Genomic DNA, 18,517 nt, shown 5'->3' with positions numbered 1-18,517 from the left:
GTCATTCAAAACTATTGTCTGGCCCTTAAGATACGTGATTTTGTTGTATTTTTTTGCAGTGCTGACGGTCTGTTTTCGAGATGAAGACCTGTTTTTGAAAAACAAATTTGTAGACGGGCCAGTGAGGTGGGGACTGGATCTCCTAGGGAGGCTAAAAAACCCAACGGACTTTTGTTGAGTAATGTCTACTCTACAATGTTCCGGGGAATTACCTCTCCGTTAGAGTTGTATCCGGGAGCAAAAATTGTATTTTGGAAGAACAATCATAAGTTCATAAGGTTCATAAGTTCAACGTACCAATGTGGTCTTTAAGTTAGTATATTACATAAGCTACTGGATTTGTTGGCATACAAGACAACAGGGCATCATGGAGTTAATAGAAAGTTCCGTAAATGGCTGTTTGACCTTAGTTGTCATCCGCTAAATGACAGCTAAAAAATTCATGGGCTAACGTTTTTCGAATTGCATGTGCATTTGATTTTGTCGATCATGATTTTGTTGATCATGAAATTATCGAGAATATCTGACTACTGACAAGTAGTCTAAGTCATGACTTGGCAACTGTTAGGTCATATTCGGGGGCCGATTACCGTAGAAATAAAACCGGATAACCGTTCGCCACCATCCGTTTGATTGCTTGCGTAGGTCAACAGCCAGTTACACCAATAACCCGTGGTGCAGAGCTATCTGCAAGCACGTGGTCCTGAGGGTACCATCCATGTTGCTGAGTAATTTTGGTTCAAAAGCCGTAAATGGAGAAATTACTAGAAAAATAAGACGTGATCGTAACACTATAAGACTTAATTGTGGACTCAACGGTGCAGAACTGCCTCTCTTGCCAGCACTTGAAAGGTTGGACGAATCCACCAGGATATGTACCTGTTGGAGGTATTACTGACGACCTAATCAGTAACAGATGCCAGCTTTCGTCATCCAGGGTTCTGAATCACTTCACCCTAAATGTGTTGTTACTTTCAGCCCGTCCAAAATAACAGATGACACTCTAAATCACTGCATGATACGGTAGTTTTCATGACCTTTATTTCTCTTCATGCTAGGTTGTCACTGACCATGGACTGGCCCTGCGCTATCGACTCTTGGACGTACTGGAGTTTGATGCAACGCGCAAATGTATGAGTGTTGTACTGCAACCATTTACTCCGGGGAGCCAGTTGGATGAACAAGCTCCTGTGATTGTACTATCCAAGGGAGCAGAGACAGCTATGTTGCCCAGGGTAAGTGAAAAAAAGCCATTTGCTCTATTGCCTAAAGGGATCTCCGAATCCCAGTAAGAGAGCAAAATGTATTGCTACTGACACGTTTAAATCAGCTGCCTTGTAATGATAAGTATCACACAGATGAACCTAGGTAAGAAAGATATGGCCAAGTCTCTCCCGGTAGACCTCGAATGGGATTTCGCTTATCGTCAACTGCCGGAACTGGCACTATGCCAACACATCACGATGAACGTCAAGCGTGCCATGAACAGAAGGGTTAGGTTAACGTCGCACGCCGAAAAAATCGACAAACAGTAAGCAATTTGAGAAATACACTCATCTGCAAATCTATTTGGTTTTCACGGGAGACTCAATTGAATCTCTCGTTTATGATGTTCTCCAGCTGAATGTGATGCACACAGGCCGCCTCATGATTCAGTTGGCACGATATTCGAGATATCGAAGTATATTTTCATAAAGGACCATGAAGTCATCAGTATTGCAATTTGTAAATCTTTTAACTACACTTTTGGCCCCCAACTTGTCATGGGTACTCCATTCTCAACGACTGACTGATCTGAATTCCTACCCAATTTTCAGGTTTCCTTGTGGAAGAGTATTTGCCAGGCTGGATTAGAAGCTGTGCCGATTTCACCAATTATTCACACGCAGCATTCAGTTATCCGTGTCATAACGTGTCGTGCTCTGAATCTTAAGTTCTGACCCCAGGAAACCAAGAGGAAAACGAGAGGTGTAGTCCATAAATCAAGCTGAACTGGGGTTTACTGTTTGATTTGCGTCCGTAGCAGAGTGCTTCCTCTATCATTTCAACGTTATGCCTTTACAGTGGTTGAGAACCAAGCCTATAAAAGACGTTCTTCTTAGTTTGCACATTACCTTAAAGTGACCTCCAGTGCTTATATAAGATAAGTGGCTGTATTGCGCTCAGTTTTTTTTAGGGAAACGATTTTCTAATTACCTGTATGATTGCGCATGTTTAGATAGCGTTGCTATATTCTACCTCAATGTTGAAACTGCCCAATTGATAGATTCATTTAGTCATCATGGTGTTCGGTTAGATGGTCCTAGCATTCAGTGGGTATAACTGTTGGGCGTGGCAACCGCTGATAGCATCGCGTACATCTGTTTTTGGTGAATAAATATTATCACGCAGTGGTTCCCGAAACACACACCATTTATTGATCAGTGAGAAACGACTTCCACTGTATTACATTTCCGTCTAAACAGTTATCATTAATCAGACAGAGGTTGTTAGGTTTCATAATGGGTCTTAGCTTACTACCTCATAAAGTCAGCCTCTTTTTCACATTGTAGGTAGCAACCGATCAGCAGGTCAACACGGTTTCCCATCAGTCAACTGATCCCCTCGTCAACGGCCTCTCTGGCAAACTGCGGGGAGAAATCAGCATGACCACAGAGGAGACGATGAATCAAGTAACGGAGTTTGCTAGCAGCGGGCTTCGGACCCTAGTCATGGGTGCCAAAATTATTTCGGCAGCGCAGTGGTATGAAATGAAGCAAGAACTTGACACGGCTCGGGGACTATTGGATAATCGAGACGCGGCGTTGGCTGCGGCCTACGCGAAAATTGAGAGCAACCTGACGCTGGTGGGTTGTACCGGAATAGAAGATATGTTACAAGACGGTGTACCGGAAACGATCACCGCATTGCGGGAAGCAGGCATTCAAGTAGGTTCACAATCGTCTCCTGTAGTGGTTGCGACCACCTTTCTTACGAGCAGTTCCTTTTTCTCTCTTCTGGCACACACTCCGCTGAGGTGTGATTACGACTAGCATGTTGATTGAATGAAGTTGAAATCATGCAACGCAGACATATTCTGTTGTTGTGTCGTCTAGGTGAGTTGTTGCAATTCTCATCCAATCCTGTCACCTGGAACATAAGTGAGCAATGTGCACGCTTCCGAAAGTTTTCAGAATAAGAACGTCATGTGAGGGTAATCTACTTTGAACAGGAAAAAAACAATTAAATTATAAATATTACATAATGACTGGACGCGTGTTCTTCCGTCCTGTTTTCTACTTTCGGTGGTTTAATCTATGTCGCAACTACAATACACGTTTTCAAGCGCTCAACGCCCGACTGGGCCAATTTGGGCTCACGAAAGCCTACTAATGTCATGAAACTAAGTAGTGAGAATACAGGTAAGGTCGGCTGTGTCAACTGATTAAGCTAGCTTTACGTTGGTTAGGAGATCCTTTCCTGAGCACGATGACGGAACGAGGACATCTTTGCCAATGCAATACCAGGCTTCCGTACAAGGTGTACGGATGACTATGGATAAAATCCTAGAACTGATTCAGGAGGACAACTGTCGTTTGTTTGTTCTTTTGAGACTGTGGAGCCCCCGGGGGAACTCCAGGTTGCATCGAACCAATAAATAGTAGGAAAATAAAGCTCTTATGTCTGATGGTTGTATATCTGGTTGGCTTCAGAGGATATGGTTTAATATGCACACACTAGTATTTGCTGGTCACTTGCGTGAACTTCCATAGTCTGATTGACTTCTACGTCTATTTGGAGAGCACTTTATATCCGTACAAATGTTCTCATACCCTTGTAGCTAACATCACGAAAACGAATGATGAAGCACTGGGATACCCTTTATTAGAAAATAGACTAGTTATTTGGAAAACTAAAAGAATGCGCTGGGTATGCACGCAAATTGTCGGTCTAATCCATCGTATATACTTTCACCCTTTAACAAATATTCATTTGGTGATCATTCATTGATAATCTTCCGTCAGTTCTTCAAGATCAAGAACAATACATAACGTAAGTAGTTTCCCGGAGCTGCTCAGGTTCGTAAAGTGAGCACGGCTGTCACAAAATTTCACCCTTGATGACATATTCACGAAATGCAGTGTTTCTACAGAACTAATAACAGCCCAATACTATCACCACTTCCCCCGTCGGCCTCAGTCTTCCTCATTAGGTTGTAACTTTTTGTGTAAGATTTTGTCTACTTATGAACGGTAAAGTAGTCTCCCAAATGTCCAGTTCGCAGCCAATCGAAAAATGTACCGTGTTAGGTGCCGAGGATCCGTTTACCAAATAGCCTAACATATATTCGTCCTCTGATATAAGTAAATGCACTAAAATGACGTAGGTCGTCATCATGACGTCATGGGAACGGGAATGTGTAGTGCGTGAAAACTGCTCTCTGTCTTTCCGGTTTCATCTCATTTATTACCAAACTAGTTGGATTTCATCAAACACTGATGTGTACCAAAGGATTCGCAAGTGTAATTTCATACACAGGATGATTCTCAGACACTTGTCATATTTCCCATTACAAATCGTTTCCTCCATTAAATCACAAAACGAACAAGACTCTTTCCCGAGTTCAACTTTCAGGCCTCATCGGGTGATTCCAAGTTACATACTGCCATAAGATTTACAGAATCTTGTTATCTAGCTCCGTTTAAACCCTGTCGCCTATTCTGACTCTTCAACTGGATTCAATTAAACCCTCACCTCAGTTTTTAGGTGAATATATCTCATTGTTTTCAACTTGTAAAAGAAAATCAATTTTTATTAGCCTGATTTTCACCTTTTCCTCCTTCCCTCTTTCATCATCTACAAGGTATGGGTGCTCACTGGTGACAAGGAGGAGACAGCCGTGAATATCAGCTATTCTGCCGGTCACTTTTTTGTTGGAATGAGCGAGGCTCGAATTACCCGACACACATCGCTTCGTTCTTGTCTCGACGCTTTGAACGCACAGTGGGAACGTATGAAGGAGGCGAAACGTCTTGATGCATCTCAACAGTTCGGTATTGTTATTGATGGACAGTCTCTGAATTTTGCATTAGAGGTGAGTATTTAACCCCACCGGATAAGTGAACCAATTCTTCCAAGAGGAACTGCTTCGGGAGTCGAACATCTCCTTCGACAAAGCGCCATAGCTAGTCACGACCATAGATCATACGTCAACGGCGATAGCTCACGGGTAAACAGGTTGAGACAAGTTATTAGCCAGGAAATTGTCGGAAGATCTATAGGATGTCCCACCCTCATGGAGACATCACTTCTTGGGGTTGAGCAAGTTAACCAGCTTACTGATCAGTCACCGATGACCATGTTCAACCACTAACCGGAAGCTCGATAACTTGAATCCCCAGAAGAAAACACATGAGATATACATTCCTGGTTGTTCCCAATCGAAAGGGAAAAGTTGTGCCCTTTTTGGCCTTTAAATATAGACTGACTTCGCTTTGTAGCTGAGGGGCTGGGAACTGTAGTTCGACTGAAAACGAAATTTAAGATCAGGCGGTATAGTTCAGGTCTTCGTTATATACACACCATCATTCCAACATCAACCCAGCAGGTTGCACGTTACAGCTGCAATTATAATCACAGTGGGTACCTCCTTACATTGTGAATCTAATCGGTGTAGTTTCTGTAGGATAATTTCAGCTATGTATATATTCTAACCACTCACTGAAGCTGTAACTATATGCTGTACACTCCAGTTATCAAATGAAACTTCCCACACCTGGAGAAATAGGAGATGAAAAAACGACAGAAATGATTAGACTCAACGTAGTTTGATAAACCCACTCATTTGCATATCAGTTTGGTTCCCAGGGGCTCTCAGCCGGAACCCAGCTGAGTATCTCTCGTCTGTGGTATTCTTCATCAGTATGAGTATTTTCATGAAAGAAACTACTCACAAGGTTGCTGAAATCTCTTCAAGGAGTTTTAAGCAACCTTGTGAGTAGTTTTCTTCATTAAAATATGCTGCGATATCTCGAATATCGTGCCAAGTGTAACATGAGTCGACCTTCGTGCAGCCTATTCAGTTGTAAGTTATCATAAACGACAGATTCGGTTGAGTCTCTCGTGAAAACCAAATTGATTTGCAAATGAGTGTACTTCTCGAAGACTTATGAGTAGTTTTACAGACGTAATTTAATTCAAATAAGACTGCAAAAAATATCTCGGCAGCCCACAATCGGCTTTGTCCTACTTGGGGCTCATCAGGCAGGCACGGACCCCGATTGTCCGCCAACCTTATGCTCTACTTGAACCAAAATCGATAAACACCAATTTAAACGGGAGGTTTAGACGTACTCATCCGAGCCTCCTATCGAAACCAAATTCAGAACAGAAATGTCCATTTTCTCAAGGTCATCCTACAGGTATGTTGAATGTTCCACTAGGCTGTGCTTACTGTCGTCTTACCTGCTCATCATCAGAATATCTCATCGTTGTCACTGAACATTCAAGCAGAGTCATGGTCTGTAGCGATGAACCAAATAAAGCTTGACAGTAGCTGGCTTGGTATCGTGTTATGGACCACGACGTTCACAACGCAGGTGACTGTTATCAAACACTGAACCGCATCGCCAAGACTAGTCAACCTATCAGTCGCCAGTGCCGTCTTGGCCATTACTTCCTGTGTAATCGAGCTTGGTTAAAGGGAGTAACCCGTTTGTATCCCCCCCACTTTTCGCCTAGCCTCTGTTTACTCATTTACTTATCCAGTATATATATATATATATATTATACATCCCATACCAACCTGATCATCTTCCGTATAAACGCTGGTTGCAATCGCTTCTCTTCACACCACTTCCGAATCTAAATCTCTCCCGTTATTTCGAAATGAACTCAGGGTAAATTTTCAAGTAACCCACGACAAATCAGCTAACTACACTAAGGTCTGAGTCGAACCTGAGCCAACAGTCACAACTCCTGACCCTGTGTGATCACATATATTTTTGCCACAGTGTTCCTTACAGGGCTCGAAACTTCACGGTCAGTTTTGCCATACTCCCATACTGACAGCCCACGTGTGGAAACAGATTACTAGTCAAGGATAGTACTGACCAACAGAATTCCGCCATTGGTGGACCCGACTAATTCAGGGATTTTGGTGGGAACTATTCGCTTGCTGTTATGTTACAAGGCCTCGCGTGTATCACCGTCTGCGCTGATGGGCCCCGAACCACATCGAGAGCCATCGTGAAACCGTAAACAAGGAACTCGCGTACTTTAGAAACTGCTATTTTCTAGATGGGCATCCCGAGACAAAACGCACCGGTGTGCCTGTACCAGAGTTCCCAGTCCTCGCTTACTTCTCCAAAGTAGCCGGACTGAATAGGCCATGGTGTTCGCATCGCTCTCAGTGGGCACAGTGAGAGAAACTGTAACCTCTAGAATCAATCACCCATTGTACAGCTGGTGAACTGGGTTGTTGTGTGTTGTCGAACGACAACCTACACATATCGGAATATTAGGTCTTATTCAGTCAGTCTCTCGCAACCCGACTACTCTGCTAAGTGTGGAGAATCTTTGTCGAGTTGAATATCCTGGTTCCCGTGCATTCCGAACGCTTTATCTCAACCAGATTCCGTAGCGACGGGATCAGAGACTTGGTCATTCATTCGGTCATTTGTTTGTTTATCGACTTATTTTATTACTTTCCAACTCTGTTAAACCAGATCGAACTTCGAGACAAGTTTGTCGAGTGCTGCCAATGTGCCAGTACCGTGCTTTGTTGTCGGTTAACCCCACTTCAAAAGGCTGAAGTTGTCCGACTAATCAAGGAAAGTCGCTCCCCCGCTCCAGTCACTGCAGCCATTGGAGATGGAGCAAACGACGTGTCCATGATTTTAGAAGCTCATGTCAGTTTTGGCCTTTACGGAAAGGAGGGACGACAGGCTGTTCGAGCCGCCGACTACGCCTTTGGTCGCTTCAAGTTCCTCAAATCCGCACTCTTGTTTCATGGTCATACCTATTACAAGCGAGTTGCATTGCTCGTTCTATATTTTTTCTACAAAAACCTTTTATTTACACTCCCACAAATGTTATTTGGTTTTTTCTGCTCCTATTCCGCCCAAACCATCTATCCGGAAGTCTATATGGTATTTTACAACATAACCATGACATCCCTACCGATATTTTTGTTTGGTTTGTTTGAGAAACCTGTCCCTGAACACATTTTGTTAGCCTATCCACGTCTCTATCGTGATATTGTCAGAAATCGTGGTCTTTCACTCATCAACTTTATTGTTTGGATCACATTGGCCGTGTGGCATGGTTTTGTCATCTTTTTCGGGATCTATTTTCTCGCATTTCGTGGTCAAGCTAGCGGTGGCAGCGATCCTGTCTCAGGCTACGGTGGGTCGGCAGTCGGTGCCATCCTAGGATTCGGCAACTTGTTAATCATGACCATTTTTATTGTGACCAACTTACGCGTTTATTTGTTCAGCTACTATTTGAACTGGGTTGTCCTGTTGGGCAACGTTTTGGCATTCTTGTTGAATTTATCCATGTACACCTTTCTCAATTTTTACCTGTTCCCCATGGAAACTCCGGCCGAATTGTTTGCCACGTGGAGTGTGTTGTGGGGCGGGTCGGGATTAGGCACGCCGTGGTTTGCATTTCCAGTGTTGATTTGCCTGTCTCTCCTACCGGACCTAGTTCTTCGTGCATTCACCGATCAAGGATGGAAGTGGCGACTGGCAGAGATGCAAGAGGAACAAGAGCGCCTGGAGACTGAACCCAAGTCAGTGGTACGGAACGGCATTCCGGCAACCCACAACGTGCATCAGACGGATGTTGGAGATAGCCTGAAGGAGCAAACTCCATCACAGGTAGGTTAAGTTTGCCTTAGATTCCTGGACTATGTATTTTAATCTCAATGTAACTTACGAAACACAGATGTACTGCGTACATGCGGTCAAACAAGTCCAGTTAGTAAACGTAAGCATATAGCTCCGATCACATACTCAGGTATCACACAATAATAGTTCGCTGATGGATTGACGAACGGAAACTCTCGGACACATTCAACCATTTACTACAGTTCCCCACTGCTGGATTTGACCAACTCCCTCCTAGTAACGTTCATCCGGCATTCACTCTCGGGCCGATCCGACATAGGCACCCTTAAGAATCTGAAGTAGCTTCGAGACTCTCTTGCCTCAAAATGGAGTCCACCTGTATGGTTGTTTTAGGTGTTGGTCCCACAATTGGTCCATGCCTTCCAGTTCTAACATGGTCTAAGTGACGGCGTATTGTCTTCCCGTCTTCCAACATCGATGAGGCTACGGTTTGTTGACGTAACGCATCCGTTCACCGAAGGCTAAAATTTGACATCAACATCCTCGCCCCTCTGTATTGTGCGAGGTCGGACATTTGTATATGCGTTTTGCTTCATCGAACACTGCCACTGTTTGACCTTAACTTCCAAAATCGGCCGTAACAGACCCAAGAGTGTTCGAACTTTCCATCCCATTAGCCATTCACAAGGTGACTAGCCTGTAGTATTACGCGGCGTAACTGTGTATTGCAGTAAAAACGTGTCCGGTCTTGTTTGTAGAGCACCTCGGTTTTGTTTCACCAGTCCACTCTTCAGCTTTGCTCCCAAGCGTTCAGTTGTGCCGTTAGAGGCGGGGTGGTGCTGTTAAAACCTTCCATCCCGTAGGTTTTCAAACACGGTTGAACTTCAACACTGGCGAATCCCGTGCTGTACCAAGTTCACCGTGCGATCCAAAAGTGCTGCATAGGATAGATATGGTCGACGCACTAGATGCGATTCTAGCAAACATCGCTTCAAAATATTTGGGATACAAGTCGACAATCTCAAGAGTCATATAACCATCTACAAGGTCACAGGAGTCCACATGTATGCGGCTGCATGTCCGTGAAGTTCAATGCTGCTTCTGACGAAGCCCTATTTTGATGGCATGCATCACACTGTTGCACCATCAATCACAAGTCATGATCGATACCAGGCCACTAAACATAATGTGTGACTAAATCCCTCATTCGTGTGTTAACTGGGTGACCTGAACGTAATTTCCTCGAAATTTCCGGATGATAGCCTTTTGAGAGGATCACTATCGCACCCCATCCGTCTTCTACGCTCTTTTCAACATTCTCCAGTCGTCTGTACGAAGTGAAACAAAGCACACGTCAGAGCTCAAAGCCTTTTACTGTTTCTTCTTGCTTTTTCGCGGCAGTTATAGGAAAATCGTCAACGCAACTCACTAGATTTACCAGATCGACTGGTTTGAGTGTTTGGAATGATGTATCCTCTAAAGCTATTTGGGGCACTAGCAGTGAAATTCGCTTGTCCAGAAAAGTACTGCAATCGATACCGATTGTCGGTGGGTTTTTAGGTCGTGTGTTGCGTTCTGTGTGATGTCATTTGAGGTATTGGTTCATCACTTACTAGAATCCCAAATAAAGCCTGGTGATGTGGGTGAATGTCGGACGTTTGCCCGAAAAAGTAGTCCTGAAAACGTGTTATTCCAAATAAAAAAATCGTTGTCCGTTTCTGTGTAATTTCTCTTGGTATGCGTAGGCCAATCCATCCTTTCGCGATAACACAGTTCCCCGATAATATGCTGGTTCATCACAGACACGAATTATGGGTTGTATAGTCGCTCAAAATGAGTGAGTACTAGAGACCTCATAAGCATAAGTTTCGCCTTCTTCTGCTCAGAACCCCAACTGCACCTAGTTCTATGACGTAGCAAGGAAGTCGGTGGGTATAAAGATGTGCCGGCTTGCGAAACAAACCTTGCGGTGCCTTTAGTACTGGATACATTTTCTCCGCTAGAGGGGCCAAACACTCTGTGCTGACACGGAAACCCAAATAGTCCACATGGTTAGCCAGAAAATCGCACTTTCCTTTTTCTATTCATAATACACACTCATTCAAGGGTACGTCGGCACACGCAAACTTTTTGTAATCAGTGTAAGGCACCTCTCGAAAGTGTCACTCAGCGTTTGTTACTAATTTTGACGCTATGAATCAAGTTACAGGGTCGGAAACTTGAGAATACGTACTTCACGCAGCTGCTACCACCAACAAGGTTCAACCACCGTATCACGTGCACTAATAAATTCTGAGCTAGATCCAAATAGCGCCGTTACATTACGCACTAAAAAATCATGGCAAAATAAGTTGAGACCAGCTGAGAAAAGTAAGCTCCAGCCAGGCCCAGTGCGGCTTCGAACATTTACACTGGAAGAGGTGAAATTTCTGGGGATGAAAAACGTGATTGTTTCATCTGAATGGGTGACGGTAAACGGAACCATATACACCACTGAAAGAGATGGTCTAAAGAGGCTGACACGTGACCAGGTCTCAACACTCCCCGAGGTTCAGTCACTTATCCGCAATTACGAGGAAGTATTTTCATAACTGGCAAGTTTTCCGGAGGGAATGTGAATATCTACGTCCCGTCGGGAACGCAGCCTCGTTTATTGAAGGTCCCCGGTCATTGTCTTAGTTGATGCGTCCGAAGATCGAAGAAGAACTTGACCGATTGCAACGTGGAGGAATAATGCAGAGAGTGGAGTTTTTGGAGTGGGCTATACCAGCTGCACCAGTACTGAAACCGCATGGAACAGTTAGAATCTGCAGTAACTATAAAACCAAGGTCAACGCTTTCGAACACATTCAACCGGCTGCTGTGCAAACCACTTATTGTCTACCTGCCTGATCAGTTGGCTCGCTCAGCTACTGAAAGGAAAGCCGGTAATTCGTAGATTTCTCCGTTTCCGTTTTTAGTTAAATTATTGTTAAATGAATATCAGGTGGGCAGTAGTATTACTTAGAAAACTGTAAGACTGCGTGCAGAAATGGACGCTCTCCAGGCAAGCGGTCGGCACTTCTGTTTCAACAAAATTGCACTTCACGATTTACTGAGGGAGAACACGTTTCGTTCTTCAGCACAGTACTGTGATGGATAAAAACATAACAAGGACACCGCTGGTATCGATTTGCGTCAATATCTTACAGTCTCGCAAATAACCTCGGGGGGGCTCACTCAGGGCCCGACCTGGAAGGCAAGTTACACTGACAGTAGCCAGTAAACTATTTCATTTCAATCTTGTAAGCCTGACGTTGGTCAACCCCTTGCTGGCGCCACTAGCCATGGAAAACTGCACCCTTTTTGAGTAAACGATGATGCGTCGTGCACAATACATGGCCAACCCCCACAGAGGCATCAATCCACGCGAGTTAGTTTTCCGAGACAAAACACAGGCTTAAACACGTCTCACGTACGGTCTTCGCAGAGTACACCTCTCACAGCCATACAACAGAACAGCCAATTCTGAAGTCTGATACACACGTCACTTGAGATTCAGGCATATGCCATTATGCCACTGAAAACGTCAAAGAAAAGCTTACCGGTTGCAAAGATGGATTCAGGAACCAATCATGATGTCGAAGCAAGTTCGTTGTGGGAAGGTCACAAAACAATTGTATTCCTGTAGGCAAGTTCATTTCACTTATCTGGTGATCGAGGCACTTAACAGTCACCAACAGGTGTGGAATTCCTGCAATTATTTTGCTTTGTCTTAGCTGAACTGTATTCTTCCCATACCAGTGCAACTGTTCCGTTTTGTTCACAGTGGACCGAGTCCGAATTCGAATTCACTGCCTTCTACTTCCGGTGTGAAGTTATCAAAATCACAGGATCAATATAGGAAGCGCGTAGTCCAGGCGGCGATGAATCTACCCAAAGCAAAATTATGCTTGTTTGCCCTCTGATTAGTGCGTCGGGTGTTTGTTAGGTGAGGCAGTCCGAAGAGAACCAGGGGTGCCACTGAATGTTGCTACCTGCAAGTTACACGGAATCACGGAACAAAGACGTTCCGACTCGTGAACAGTTTTCACTCACCCATTCACCAAGGAAATCAATAATGTGATAAGAATAAGAGAATAATCGATGAGCATGTGTGCATCCAACAATTTGGAGTAATAAAACGACGAGATTTTTTACAAAATGGCATCCTGTATGAGGATACCAGATGTTATTAAAATCCTACATCATTTGGCTGGAGATTTCGCCGTTTGACGAAACTGTTCGGTTTATACTGAAGGTAAACATTTGAGATTCTGGTCTGTGGGTTACCCACTGCTACGCACAACTACTCACTGATGATGTCACCTCGATTGGTGATGAAACGTTTGCAACCAAATTGCCCAGCTCAGCGAACAAGTCAAAGACCATCTACGCCACCTGAGCTACCGACATTCTCCTCTATTTGAGATTCTCTAGTGTCGACTGTATTAATAAATGGATAAGATAGAACAGAAAATAACATCACTCCCTCGATTAGGAATGCTCAGCTAAATCCTGGAAAAACTACTTACAAGGCTACTGAAAACTCTTCGACAGCCCACGACCGATTTCGCATTTGTAAAAAGGAAAATATACTGCGATATCCCGAATATCGTACCAACTGGTGGCCTTTGTGTAATACATTCAATTTGAGAATATCATGAACGGGAGATTCAGTTAAATCTCTCCTGTGAAAACCAAAATGATTTGCAAACGAGTGTATTTGTTTCATCCTTATTCGGAATCATCGGCAGCGCCCATCTCACGAAGCACCATGGAGTCTCGAACCCGCGACCTCTCTGACATTTGTTTGAACACTCAACCTTTCGTGGCCCAATTTTTAAAATTCCTGAATCTCTCCACACTACCAAAGTTTGCAGGTATATTTACTTTGCCGTCAGGCAGGCTACAAACGTTAGAGGAGAAACTCGTACAAGCGCTCTGTCGAGCGCTTTGATTAGGCTCAGAAGATGAGTACGCCCCCAGAGAACCCTTGGCTGATCAAGCTATCACCTAATGCCAAGTCTTATTTTTCTCCAAGTGGAGTTCTCCCAAGGGATAAACTGTTCTGTCGCAGTCAGTTTTGTCAAGTCGGATAATCAATTCATGATTTCTTTTCCCCAGTCACAACCAAACAATGGGCTACGAGAAGAATGTGAGTTATCCTATTGGTTAAGCTTTGTGTAAATTCCAGAACACCAGCCTATAGGCAAGAGCGTCCCCAAGAAATAACTCTCCTGGCTGAGGCCACCATTCGGAGGATGTACAGCTGCACTCATCGTCAGCCCCCTAGCCAACCTACCCAAAGGGAATCAACCTGCCTAGAATAGGTCAGGAACTTTAATGAGGCGAAAAACTTCACTCCAGGAAACCTGCAGTACAAATAAGGACAAATTCCGAAACCTCGAAAAACGATCAGCATGACCTCTCGAAGTAGCCGTCTAGGGAACTTTTATACCTATATTTAAAAGGGACATCCATCATCATGGCTTGTAATACGCATGTCTAAACATCGTCTAGAAAGGAAGACGTTTCCCGTTAAAGAGTTTTCCTGACCAAAGAGGTAACGCAAAATAAATGCGGCTACCGTGAGACTGAGCGCTGAGGCTTCACGTGAACCACTTTGCATCAAATTAGTAGCCCTTCGGGACATGACATGGGGCCGTTCACATGGGAGCTCGTTGTGCCTAGCTTCCTAGCTACATTTGGGCCATAATAAAAATGTGTTAGTTCATATTAAGCAAGGTTCGAAAAGAATGCCGTACAATCTCGATGATGGCCGATGACTCAGACATGGTATTTAGATGTTCAGAGGCACGGGCACCCCGTTCTTAATCACCTGCTCTGAGGGTAAAGGACTTTTCCCGCCGAGCTACTCCCGTTCCTTTCATGTTTTAATGCAGTTTTATTTCCTAATGTTTCTACGGCAGCGAGTTGCCATTATACGTTGCTGATGCATTTCTGCTTTGAGGTGAATCTAACTTGACAATGTTTTTCCCAAGGACAAATCACGAGAAAAGATGTGTTGATTTCTGTTTCGGTTCAGAGCAAACTAGCATGCTCCGTAGGTGAACTAGATAAAATGATGAGCAACGGACCGGCGTTACCTGGACGTAGCCAGACTGCCAAAATACCACCTAGATGTGTCTAATTCACTTACCGCTAAACGATAGCTTGTTTCTGATCGATGCGTGCAAGGTTTTTTCACAAAGAACCATATCACGTCAAAGCGTTGGGACGGTCAGCTTATTTTGTACAGTAGAGAGAAGTGAGAACTCGGTGACAAATATCATCAACTGTCGCAACGCAAGCAAACTGTTTTAGATTACCAAAAAAACACTCATTTGCAAACAAATTTGGTTTTTCGAGATACTCACATGGAACCCAGCTGAATCTCTCGTTCATAAACCTTCTGCACCAGGCCGCCTTGAGTCTCACTTGGTACGATATTCGAAATACCGCGATATATTATGTATTGACTAAATTCATAAACGAAGGATCCGGTCGGGTTCCAGGTGAGTCTCTCGCAAAACCAAAGTTGTCTGCAAATGAGTGTGTTTCGCTGATTTCGTGCAAACTGGACTCAAGTAGAACATAAGGTTGACAGAAACTCGGGGACTGCGCCTGCCTGAAGAGCCCTAAATAGCGGTCGTGGGCTGTCGAAGAATTTCCCAGCAACCTTTGAGTAGTGTTATTAGATTGTTTTGGAGTAGGAAACAAGCCATATATCAGTAGAACAAATAAGTGTGGAATACTTACACCCTTGATTCCAATTATGATAAGGTGATTTGATTTTTTCCTTGATACGTAACACTGATTTGACCAGCATCAGCCCAGGTGATTCCAAATTGTTTAACTAAAATAAGTGTGGGTTCTTGAAAGTGCACTGCCGCATTTTGGGTCATCAGTACATACTTGATGGTCAATAGAAGTCTACATAGATTGTAAAGTAAAGTTTTCGATACACCATACTGGGGATCACTGCCATACCTATCGGACGTGACCACGTAATTTGGTTTCAGCAATTGAATAATGAGAGCTAATCACACTGCTGTTAGGTCGCTCGAAGCCGAAAGGTCAAATGTTTAACCATAGTTTTACTGGACTGGCAAAGGTTTGGCTCTGTGGGTTACTCTTCTAACAAATAATGTAGACACTAGTTAAATTTTCTGTCTTAGAACCGACAGTATGCTCTGTTCTATTTTTCCTATGCACAAAGGCACTCGCCTCTTAGCTCCACCTATCTAGATCCATAACACCACGTAAGCAATAATGCAACAAAGGTAAGTACCCGGCTGTTGATATGCTTTGCATCTAAGAACCTTATCGTCTTGATAAACTTAGTCATCCTCAGCTTTAAGCAGTGATAGAACTGTGCCTGGGAGACACATACACACGAATATGTAGACAGGATAGATTGGGACTGGTGTAGAGCAACATACCGTGACGGTGTTGTCTAATTACCAACCTAATTATTATGCATAAATACGGAAAACGCTAGAAAACCGATAAAACATCGAAAATCCAGGGGAATTAATATCCAATCCAGGACAGAAATCAGTGGGTTCACTTTAGTGGAAATTAATCATGAAACTACTCAATATCGACAAAGTAGAAATAATGCAGTAACTTCGCTCACTCTTCTGCGTGGATAGAACGACCACCCTGCTACCGACTTGCAGAACGAGGGAATTTCAGTGAGATATCCAACGTTGATTCTACGCAACTAATCGTCTCATTATGGGTGGACAATAAGGGACATGATAACGGCTAGATTTCGAACGGTCAGCCACACAAAGCTTTTGGTATCTACTGAAATTCATGGGACAATCCCGAATGAGCCTGACGGATAACGATTGGTCAACAACCTCAGGTGACTTACCTGTAGATTTCGATCAGCCACACAAAGCTTTTGGTATCTACTGAAATTCATGGGACAATCCCGAATGAGCCTGACGGATAACGATTGGTCAACCAACAACGGTGACTTACCTGTGGATCTGTTAACCGCCTACTGGTTGAATTGCCCGGGAAAGTTCGATTTTATACAAAACCTGGTCTGACCCTTCCTGTAAATACCACCACTTGAGTAAAACTTCCTAATCTTGCGTTTCACGCATTTTTTCTGACAAAAAGAACCGTCAATTCGCTGTTTATGCGCATTCATGTGCATTGACCATTTTCTAACATTCATGCTACTTCACAACTTCTAATGCATAGCTTTTTTCCGAGTGGAAATTGGGTTCGTTTCTCAGGTCCCATCAACTGTAATGAAATTGATGTGAACTGAATCACGGATCGGAAGCTGATACTGAAATATTTGCTTCATCGAATGGATAAAGCAAGCATATGGCTTGCACAAGCTGCGCAAATGAGAAATGTGGACTGATCGGATGCCAGTTGAGTCAGATACTAAGAAAAGTAGCCTGGTCAGCCTAAGGTCAATGCAAAATCTGAGTTCATTAGAGAAAAACCTCTGTCAACCGCTGACATATCACTTCTCAGCTTCTCAGCTGTTCCTGAGAGTATTTCCTAAAATCTTTAAGTCTAGGATGACCATCTGTGCTCAAACTTAAAGACGGATGAGCTGTCATCATCATCGGTCCGCTATAGCCTGAGTCGGCAATACTCATTTACCAGTTGTTGGCTAGCAGCTCTGAATTCGGCTTGCTTGATCAGGATTTTTCACAACATAGTATGCCTTCAGTGGCTAATAGAAGCGTTCATCGACGGTGTGATTTGACTGTGTTACCATGTGTGTGTGCGCTTGTCTGTGTGCATAAGTCCTGTTCTGTTTGTGTGATATGTATTCACGCTTAGAAACGTGATTGCTTCGAGTAAATGTATGGTTTACGCTCGGGACTCGGGTTACCAAGTCTGACAGCCTGCACTGGAAGTCACTCTGCCGCTCACAAAACAATTCATCTGGCGATTTTTAAACTCTGTTGAAATTCAGCAAAACACTGGACTTATACTTCTTTGAAGGACAGGTTAAACGACGGGTTAACCAGTCAATGTTGAGAGGTACCCTCCAAATTGAACTGATATTTGTAAAGAGCCAAAGTTCACATTAAGTCTGACGATTGTGGTGAGGAGGTTAGAAAGCGCGTTTTCGGTTGTGCAACAGGTACTTCCATTGAAGAATGTGTCCAGCACCAGATGTCGCGTTGGTTTGGACACGTGTTGCGTATGCCGAACCATCGTTTGCCGAAGAGAGTGCTGTTTTCCATGCCCAACTCAGAGTTGTGTAAACAGAGAGGTGGCCAACCCTTGAGTTGGTAGAGGAATATGAAGGAGATCACGCTTGTGTGTTGTTGGTGCTACTCGCCTTCCAGGATGGGGACCACTTGATCCTCACTGTGCCTGAGTGGAGACACTACAAGATGTGGCTGCCAACCGATGTCAGTGGCGTTCTTGTTGTCAGTTTCTATCCAGATTGCCTGAGTGAATGTCTGGAGGTATAAGCACCTGGGAATGATTGTAGTAAGCCAGCACTAAGTCCCTTCCCCGTCCACCTTTACTCTTTTCTTCACAATAAGGCTTTCAAATAAATCATGGATGTACGGTAGTGAAGCATCGGCGTTGAACACTGATCTCATGCTGTCGATGACGATGATGATGATGATGATGATGATGATGATGATGATGATGATGATGATGATGAC

The 18,517-nt window shown here is 43.8% G+C and overlaps 1 protein-coding gene across 1 annotated transcript in view; it reads left to right on the top strand.

The window, feature by feature from the left end:
• T265_08584 (hypothetical protein) overlaps window positions 1-18,517 on the top strand; it is a gene marked incomplete at both ends in the record, with an annotated part of 96,123 nt that overhangs the window by 66,166 nt on the left and 11,440 nt on the right. Inside the window, 4 exons of the mRNA XM_009174436.1 lie at window positions 1,059-1,235; window positions 2,553-2,927; window positions 4,844-5,074; window positions 7,707-8,861. Coding sequence (XP_009172700.1) covers window positions 1,059-1,235; window positions 2,553-2,927; window positions 4,844-5,074; window positions 7,707-8,861 — 1,938 coding nt within the window. The remainder of the gene's footprint in view (window positions 1-1,058; window positions 1,236-2,552; window positions 2,928-4,843; window positions 5,075-7,706; window positions 8,862-18,517) is intronic.

The sequence above is a fragment of the Opisthorchis viverrini genome (assembly GCF_000715545.1).
Source record: "Opisthorchis viverrini unplaced genomic scaffold opera_v5_225, whole genome shotgun sequence".
Taxonomy (NCBI): domain Eukaryota; kingdom Metazoa; phylum Platyhelminthes; class Trematoda; order Opisthorchiida; family Opisthorchiidae; genus Opisthorchis; species Opisthorchis viverrini.
The sequence above is the reverse complement of the archived record's forward strand: the minus strand, read 5'-3'. Positions and strand labels throughout refer to the sequence as shown.